The sequence below is a fragment of the Crocuta crocuta genome, unplaced genomic scaffold (genome assembly GCF_008692635.1).
Source record: "Crocuta crocuta isolate KB4526 unplaced genomic scaffold, BGI_CrCroc_1.0 scaffold216, whole genome shotgun sequence".
Taxonomy (NCBI): Eukaryota; Metazoa; Chordata; class Mammalia; order Carnivora; family Hyaenidae; genus Crocuta; species Crocuta crocuta.
Window position 1 is genome coordinate 5,661,700 of NW_027531504.1, and position 9,636 is coordinate 5,671,335.

The 9,636-nt window shown below is 37.5% G+C and overlaps 2 protein-coding genes across 2 annotated transcripts in view; one reads left to right on the forward strand and one right to left on the reverse strand.

Annotated features, from left to right (window-relative positions):
• CCDC38 (coiled-coil domain containing 38) overlaps positions 1–1,907 on the forward strand; it is a 46,195-nt gene extending 44,288 nt beyond the window's left edge. The window contains exon 16 of the mRNA XM_077772151.1: positions 1,290–1,907. Coding sequence (XP_077628277.1) covers positions 1,290–1,403 — 114 coding nt within the window. The 3' untranslated portion in view covers positions 1,404–1,907. The remainder of the gene's footprint in view (positions 1–1,289) is intronic.
• A 593-nt stretch (positions 1,908–2,500) lies between these two features.
• Positions 2,501–8,692, reverse strand: SNRPF (small nuclear ribonucleoprotein polypeptide F). Its single transcript, XM_077772152.1, has 4 exons — positions 8,553–8,692; positions 7,063–7,188; positions 3,217–3,281; positions 2,501–2,628 (listed from the first exon to the last, which is right to left on the reverse strand). The coding sequence occupies exons 1-4, from the start codon at positions 8,553–8,555 to the stop codon at positions 2,562–2,564; spliced, it is 261 nt and encodes an 86-aa protein (XP_077628278.1). The 5' UTR covers positions 8,556–8,692; the 3' UTR covers positions 2,501–2,561.
• Between the last annotated feature and the right edge of the window lie 944 nt (positions 8,693–9,636).

A 9,636-nucleotide genomic window follows, 5' to 3' on the forward strand; every position in this document is an offset into this window, starting at 1 on the left:
GGGGGGGGGGGCAGAGAGAGAGGGAGAGAGAGAGAGAATCCCAAGCAGGCTCCTCCCTGTCAGTGTGAAGCCCAACATGGGGCTCAATCTCCCAAACCGCAAGATCATGACCTGAGCTGAAATCAATGAGGCTTAACCGACTGAGCCACCCAGGACCCCCTAGACTATGAATTTTTATGACCTTTGTATCTCCAATGCTTAGCACATAGTGGATACACAATAAATGCTCACTGAATTAACAGGCTAAAAATGAGACTGAGAACTAAAACTGGAAGAAAAATGAAAAAACAATAACAATCTGGTAAGTTGATAATGTACAAAAACCTCTGGCAGCAGTTCTTACCCAGTCAGGGCACTTCATCACTGGCAATTTTCTCAGATAGTATTAATAAAAACGGTTATCAAAAGAAGATTGCTGACAGAGAAAAAAAATGTTCACATTAGGAGAAATCCTGGGATTCTAGTCCCTAAGAACATTTTGGTTGATAAAATGATGGGGAGGACTGCCCTTGTTACTTACCTGGGGCCAGGAATGTCAAATTCTGCAATGCAAGGGGCAGTCTCAAATAGGGTTAGTGCCTCTTTTGCGACATTGGAGGCCTCATCAAATCTCCTATTCAACAGAACAGTTTTCTCATCCATTTAATTCACACAAATTCAGATATAAAAGCAAAACAAAATAGTAAAGGAGGAAAAAAGAAGACTAAAAGAGAAAATTCTGATATTCTTGAGTATATGCCCCAGAAAGAATGAACAAGTACAAACTAAAGGGTTTCCCTAAGCTTGTCCTGATGGAACACATGTAAGAGCCAACAGGATTACTAATGTTTAAGAAGATATACGCGGTTTTCTCAAGTTTTTATCTAACAGGATTTTTAAATGCTAGACAACTGGTGTTCAGCAGAGGAAAAGTGATCTTTTCTAACCAATGCAGGAGAAACCAGCTATGGCACTTACTGAGAAATGAAATGTTGACCTCAAACATGGTGCTTTTCTAGGCTGGCCCTATCTGAAACATGCTTTTTGATGACTTTACCTAAATCACTCAACTTCCCCATAAAACCTAACTCCTGTCTCCTACTCACTCTGATGCTCTATTTATTATGTAACTTTGCCTAGCACATTGGACATTGATTAGGTTATCAATCCCTTTGTAACTGTGATTTCTTTTTTACTATTTTGAGCCATGTAATTCCTTGGAAAAATCAAGTGAATGTTATTATTTTACTTATAATTCATTAGAAAATAGTTATGCTGAAAAATACTAAGTATTGTTTCTTTTGTTTCAGCTGGGAAGAAGACTTATCTATCGCTCAAAACCTTCATCTGGTAACAAACAGGAGCTATTTTTGGTCAAGGATACAAGAGCAAAATCAATAGAGGAAGAATATTTTTTCACTTGAATAGGTGCACTAATAAGACATTTACTGCCAGAATGTTTTAGGCATTTTGTAGATTTTGGTTTTCAGTAACGGCAATATTCTGCCCCACCATATGTTGCCCTAACCAATTTGAGGAAGACAGACACTTATTCTGGTGGTTATAGGATTGGGAATGGGAGTTATCTTCTTTTATTGAAGACTTTTATTACCATATTCTCAGTAGTATTCTATACAGCTAAACATCTATATCTTGGAGTTATCCTAATTGGAGCTACACATCCAAAGTTTACTGTAACTTACATTATTTTACGTTACATTCCTTTAACTTTACATTAACAATGTGATGAATGACCAGTAAAGTGCCATAATGGCATTCTCTGAGAACCTGGGGCTTTAAATGATCTAATTTGTTTTCAACCATTCCACAGTTCATAGTATACACTTTATCATTGTGGAGTATACATTTTAACAATGTATAACTCTAAAACATCTAAATGGTTTTGAGGAGTTTAAAACTTAAATGAAAACCACGAGTATATTCTCAGAATGTAACTGTGAGACTGGTTTTTAATTCACATTAAGGAGTTCTGTTCAGAACACTTAATTCTCTTAAGTGAACAAACCATATACCTCCAGCTGAAATACCAGTTCACAACTTCTGATGTGCTCTATATCCACAATCATTTTAATTTTCAGGTGATGTTTCCATTTTAGCTGCAACATGTACATTATTTTGCTTACACTGATAGAGTTTAACAGGTAATTTGTTGACTACTAAGTAAAATGAAACCGTATATATTAATTCTAAGGAAATATTTAACTTTACGTATGTCAAAAGTGGTTCAAAAATAACTTTAAAAGAAACAGTTGTTTTTTTAAAAGGTCTCAGTTAATATATCATTACAAGAAAAGCACTGAAATTCACCTTCATACGTGTTTATTAAGCATATAATTTTCTCCTGTAGAAAAAAAAAAAAAATACTGAGCTTATAAAAGAAAACCAACTTGAAAAAAGTTGAGTGGCTTTTTAAGTATTAATTCTGTGAATAATCTTTCAACTGTTTCAACATTTGAGCCCTGCATTGAAATATTTGAATATGAATAGTTCACAAGACAAGTTGAAAAAAAAAATGTTTATTGTCTAGAAATATATATAAAAAAAATTCCCCAAAAAAGATGCTATTCTCTCATTTCCCCATCTTCTTCCTCTTCTTCAACACCCCTGATATAAAGGACATTATTACACCTGTAAATAAAAAAACAATCCATTTTGTTGTTCCAGCCGGAAACCACATTAAGATGTGAATTACTATTTCTAGATATTTTTGATTACAAAAATACCGAATGCTAATTTTACAACGTATCATTTCTTTCTTTTTTTAAAAAAGTTTTTACCAGTGATTTGTTATAAAGCACATGAAACTTATTTACCAAGCAGATGTTATAAAATGGTATCTTTATGATCTTACAAAGGTAATGACTCAAATTTGAAGGCATGAAGCTATTTTAAAATGAATGTAATAAAAATCCCTAATAGCAGCCAGACCCAACTAAAGTTCAAAACCAAGCTCTTTCACCTAAACTACTGAAAAAAGTTACACTCAAGAGCTGGAAAGTTTAATATCAACACTAGAAAAATCTTAAGGATGAGTAACTCCAAAAAATTTCCATCTTCTTTGACAAGTTTAAGGATTTCAAAACTCTTTAAGTCAAATTTTAGAATATTATGTTAATAGTGATTTAAAGAAGTAATTCTGAAATTGAGGCACTAATTTAAAACAGGTATTTCTAGTGCACATCAGTAACTCCTTATATATACTACTATTCTTGTTACCTTATTAAAACTTCACCCAAATGTCCAGACAATGCTCCATCTATGTATTCTTCTGTGTTTGCAAGCTTTAAATAAAAAGAAAGTATATTAGTATAATACAGGAGAAAAATAGTGTAACACTACCTAAAATATTAGGTAATATTGGAGAGAGAGCTCATTAACTGAGAACTTACTATACCAACAACTCCCATTTATCTATAATTAACAGGATATTAGCTTTCTTTTACTATTGCGGTACTTTTGTTATTCATATAAGCATTCAGTAAAGTTAACATCAATGGATGCAGAATATATAATAAAGCTTGTTTCAACAAATTTTTTAAATCTCCCAGTTATGTAAGACTCCTTTGTAATAGACATTAAAACGGCATGTCAAGGAAGACAGTCTCCAATTTATGAATAAGTTGTGATTTTAAAGTTTTCCAAAAATTCAGTTCTAAGGAACCAGGTATTAACTTTCTGCGTAATAACACCATATCACATTGAAGAACCCAATGGGTGCAAAATCTCTATCTAAAATATCACATACTTTTATATTAGTCAACAACCAAATCAAAGAACTGAATAAGAATTTTTAAAAATTATGTACTAATAAACAGAGAAATAAGTTCTTAAGAGAAAGTTAAACAATTCAGAGTAACCATAATTAATAGTTATTTCAGGAAACTATTATTTCTAATTTTACATCAAAATGTTTAGGTTTCCTTCCACAAATAGGTAAAAAACTTTATTTGTAACTTTTATAAACCACAATCACTTAAAAGGTTCTCTATCACTATCATTCCATTCTTTTATCATGCTACGTCATTCTGCTTTGGACTTCTTCCCACGCCCTAAACACACCAAGCAAGTTCCTGCCACAAAGCCCATGTACTTGCTGTTCCCACTAACTGAGATGCTTTTTCTTCAGATATTCTCTTCAGCTGCTCATTCAATTCTCTTTTCGGATTAAATTTACTTCCTCAGAACTTTCCCTGGCTATCCTATGTAACACTGTACACTTTGTTTCTGCTTTCTTTTTCTCCACAGCATCTATCATTACCTGATAGAATATTATATTACCATCTCCCACTACTAAAACAGAAACTCCTTCAAAGTAGGGACTTTATTTTGTTCATTGGTATATATTTACAGAGCCAGGTACGTAATGGGCACTCAATAAATTTTCATTCAATAAACAAACTCAAAAGCATCATTAATGTGGTTATAGTTATTCAGATACATTTCACAACTCTGGCAGGCTCGCTAGGAACTACATTACTTCTAAAACCAAATATTCTGTGGGTATTCTTTCTTTCTTTCTTTTATTGAGATACAATGCCCATAGTATAAAATTTACTTTTACAAGATACAAGTTAGTGGTTTGTTTTTTCCCCTCCACCCTGACTTTTTTTTTTAAATGTTCATTTATTATTTGACAGTGGGGAGAGGCAGAGAGAGAGGGGGAGACAGAAGATTCAAAGTGGGCTCTGTGCTGAGAGCCCAATGCAGGGCTCAAACTCACAAACCATAAGATGGTGACCTGAGATGAGCCACCCAGGTGCCCCCACTGGTTTTTAATATATTCATAAAGTTGTGTAATCACTACCACTATTTAAGTCTGGAACATTTTCAACAGACTGGTATTACTCTTCAGATTTTTCTGTGGTATTGGTAAATTATTCCTGCTTGAGGAATTTTACAAGCCAAAACCATGCTCTGTAAGAACTCTGGGGACTAAGCATCATCTGTGCAAGTGGTAACCTCCTGAATTAAGGAAAATCTCAGCTTTCTGCTTATAGGTGCCCCTGTTAATACTCTTCCTACAAGAAGTATCAGTATGAAATAGAGTCATGATGGACTAACCACCTACCCAAGTAACCTTTAAAATCCATCTGCCATCAGTCACATAAACACCTACACATCAGGAAAATATAATTTCAAACTCTTTCATAAAAACATCTGGCTGGAAACTACTACAATTATGCAACAAAGAAACAAAACACCCTAGTTTTTAAATGAACAAAGGACATGAATAAGCATGTCTCCAGAAAAGATATATAAATTGCCATAAGCACACAAAGATCACAATATCACTAATCATTAGGGAGATGCAAATCAAAACAATTGAGATATTTTACACTCATTAGAATGGCCATTAGCAAATCAGGAAATAACAAATGTTGGTGAAGATGTGAAGAAATTGAACCTGTATGTTTTGCTGGTGCAATGTAAAATGGTGCAGCTGCTATAGAAAAAAGTATGGCAGTTCCTCAAAAAATTAAACAAAGAATTCCTTTATGATCCAATCATTCCACTTCCGGATACACATCCAAAAGAAGTGAATGAAAGCATGCACGGCAAAGGAAACCCACAAATCTAACAGGCAACCAACGGAATGGGAAAAGATAGTTGCAAATGACATATCAGATAAAGGGTTAATATCCAGAATCTATAATGAACTCACCAAACTCCACACCCAAAAAACAAACAACCCAGTGAAGAAATGGGCAGAAGATATGAACAGACACTTCTCCAAAGAGGACATCCAGATGACCAACAGACACATGAAACGATGCTCAGCATCCCTCCTCANGAAACCAACCTGACAATAAACTATTTGTAAAAAAAAAAAAAAAAATGTAAAAATACCATTTTCTTTCAATTGTATGAATGAAGTCCATGGAATAAAGTAAAAATCACTGCTAAAAAAAAAAAAAAAAAGAATAAACCTTAAGAAAATTTAGAAAAGGAAAAGAAAAAGTGAATGAAAGCAGAACCTCTAAGAGATATTTATATACCCATGTTCATTGTTATTACAAAGGCCAAAGGGTGGAAACAATTCAAATGTCCACCAACAGAAGAATGGATTAACATGTGGTATACACAAAAAGGAATGAAACTCTGATAAATGCTACAACATGGATGAACCCTGAAAACATTATGCTAAATGAAATAAGCCAGATACAAAAGGACAAATGTTGTAGGATTCTACTGATATCAGATACAAAAGGACAAATGTTGTAGGATTCTACTGATATCAGATACAAAAGGACAAATGTTGTAGGATTCTACTGATATCAGATACAAAAGGACAAATGTTGTAGGATTCGACTGATATGAGGAACTCAGAATAGAAACTGAAAGAATAATGTTTACCAGTAGACAAGGGGAAATGGGGAGTTATCTTTTAAATGGGTGTAGTTTCAGTTGGGGATGATATAAGAGTTTTAGAAATGGATAATGGTGATGGATGCACCATAATGTGATGCACTGAATGTCACGGAGTTCTACAGTTGAAAGTGGTTAAAATGGTAAATTTTATGTTAGATATATGTCACCACAATTACAAAAACAAAAAAAACCCTCTGTCCTAAACATTTACAGAAGCTAGCTTAACACACATGCAGTCAGTTCAACAATTCCTTTGGCTTGGCCTGTCTTTTCTCTCAAGAAATACTATTGAATTGCTTTGATTTTGTGTATTTAGCATTCATTAAAAGACTTAAAATTTTCACTTGGAAAATGAAGAGCTAAATTTGGGAGTTTTGCTTGTTCTGCAAAAATAAACAACCCCCCCCCCCGCAAAAAACCATAAAACCATTTGTTTCCTTTATACCACTATGAATCAAATTCTGAGTTCTTTTTATTTTAACCACTAGAAGTCAATTCTGTGGCTGAATTTTGGTTTAACATGTCTTGTCCACAGCTTATCACAATTATAACATCCTTCTTGACCTTGACTCTTTTTTTTCCTGAATTTTATGTTTATGAATTTAGCTGACTGTATTCTTATATATCACAGTAAACCCTTGAGGAGTTAAGGTAAAGCAAAATAAATACAGTTTAGCGATCTCCTTAGCTTACCTGCATGTTCATATAGCCATCTACAGATACCAGGTAGCCTTTGTACTCCATTCCCCATTTAAGTTTCACCATTACTGGCTTCCCTGTTAATCCATTCAGGAAAGGTTTGGGATTGAGGGGCAAACTCTGCACAAAGAACAAAAAAGGTCTCAATCAATTATTTTTCCTTTGCTCAGTTTCCATTACCTACTCTCCTCTACCAAATCAACAATATTTTATGGTATCCAAATAAAGCAAGCTCTTGATTCTCACTTTACTGCATAAATTTGACTTTCATTTGTTGAAGAGCATTAAGAGAAATTTAAATACCTGGTTAGGCAATTTCATTCAGTATTCACTTAAACAATGAATACCTACTACACTTCACTCATTGTCCTAGGCTATAGAGAAATAAAGGTAAAGACGGTGGGGAAAAAAAAAAATGCAGCCGACAGTCCTGGTCCTCAAGAAGCTCACACTGGGAGGAGGAGAAGCAAAACACATACAAACAGACATTACACTGCACTGTAGTAAGAAGAGATAGCATCTATAAGGGTACGATCAATCCAGTTTTTACTCCTGTCTTTCTACAACTTATGCACACAAGTATTATTTTTATCACGTGATACCTCTACTTAAAATGCTTCCTTGGCTTTCAACTGCACTTGAAGTAGAATCCAGACCTCTTAAACAGGACCTATCTTCCCCATCCTATCTCATAGCCAAGTTCTTCAAGCGGTGTGGCTTTCGGCCAGTTTTCCCAACTGGTCAAGCCTTCTTTCCGTACTTGGGGCCTATATGCTCATGTTCCCCTTCGTACACGCTTTCTCTTTAAGGGGCTGGATTTCATATTTCCTATCATTCACGTTTCTAGTCTTCCTACCGGGGATGCCATCCCTGACCTGTCTTCTAATGTCCCATCTTGCACCCTCTCGGCATCCTGTTTGCTCTCTTCTTAGCACTTCATACTGCTTATAATTACATGCTTATGTTACTTGATAAAGTCTACCTCTCACACCACCCGACTGAGGAAAGCTATGGCAGGGTCCGCGCCAGTACTTTTCGCCTTATACTCTAGCGGCTAGAACTGTATCAAGTAGGTAGCACGCGCTCAAAACCTGTTTGCTAAACGTACAAATAAATGCTCCAAAGCCTGCAGGGCCAGGAATCCCAACATGATGAAATTAAAGTCGATTTCGCAGTGTGGTAAGTGGGGCATAAAGACCGCTTCATCTTTACCTCGACCCTGTGGTCCCAGACAGCAAGGTACCTCAGGCTCACACTCAAACGAAGAGGGGCATGGGTTCAGGGGGCACTTCTGGGGAGGGAAGGGCGTCGGAAGGAGCGCGCGCGCCTCAGATCAGCAGAGCAGGGGAAAAAAAGGCAGGCGACCAGGTGCGCGGCTCCCACGCGGATGAATGGGAAACGCGCTAATCAAGCACCGGGCCCCGCGAGGTTGGTCACCCGCTCTCCCTTGGCTCTTCGACTCCGGTCGTTTTCTTCCTCCTTACCATCGCGACTATAAACAAATGCTGCAGGCCACTCGCCGCCGACCCAGCTGTCGTCCGTCCCTCGTGACTGGAGCAGCTACGGTTGGGCGCGAATCGCAGAGCTTCCAGAGAAATGGCCGCCAAACAGCAGGGTGACCTTTCACCTCCGACTACAGCTCTCTCGGCTTCTGTGATTGGGCAAAGAGAGACGAGTCCTGATTGGAGGAGGTGGCGGTGAAGTGTCTCCTGGCAACGAGCGGTAGGGCGTGAGCTCGAGCCTTCCGCGCCGCGCACAGCCCTGTGGGAAACTGCCGTGGCCCCACTTGCTCCAGGGCCTCTACTAGGGAAACGCGGCAGTGAGGCCGGCGGTGTGTGTTCTCTGCTCGCCTGCCTTGTGAGTTCGACTGAGAAATGCTGTGTACTCTGCAGAGCGGACATCATTTCCCTCCAGCTTGGCTAATAGGAGTTCCTTGTCCTTTCACACTTGTGAGAACGGGTTTTGGGCTCTTGGGGGCTCCTCTTCCACAGTCCCTTCTCTACTCTGTAATGCTCATTTCAACCCAGTTTAAGGGGAATGGGAGAAGCAAGACTAAGGTGAGACTCCCAGAGAAAGTCAAGTACAGAATATAGTTAAGATGAGGTCAAATTGAGTCTAGGCTATGGTGTGGTGGCCTCCCTGTAGATCTATTTCTTTTGCATTGCCACCAGAGACCCGGCGCAGTCGCAGTCTTTTATCCTTCTGATGTAACGGTATTGATCAGAATCTCATGTGTTTTTCCCAGATGCAGACTTTCACCTTTCTTTGGTCTGAAATGCTGAATGCAGTGCTTGGAGAGTAGGCACTTTGAGAATTGCTGGGTTTTGTTATTCTCATTTTGTTATTGCGGCCTTAAGAAAATGGAGTTGGAATTGAGGTTTAAATGTTGTACATGGAGGCATTATGGAGCAATGGGGTAAGACTTTGGAAGTGGCTCAGTGGGTTAAGCCTCTGATTCTTGATTTCAGCTCAGATCATAATCTCACGGTTTGTGAGATGCAGCCGGGTTGGGCTCTGAGCTGACAGCACAAGCCTGTTTGGGATTCTCTCTCTCCCTCTCTCTCTGCT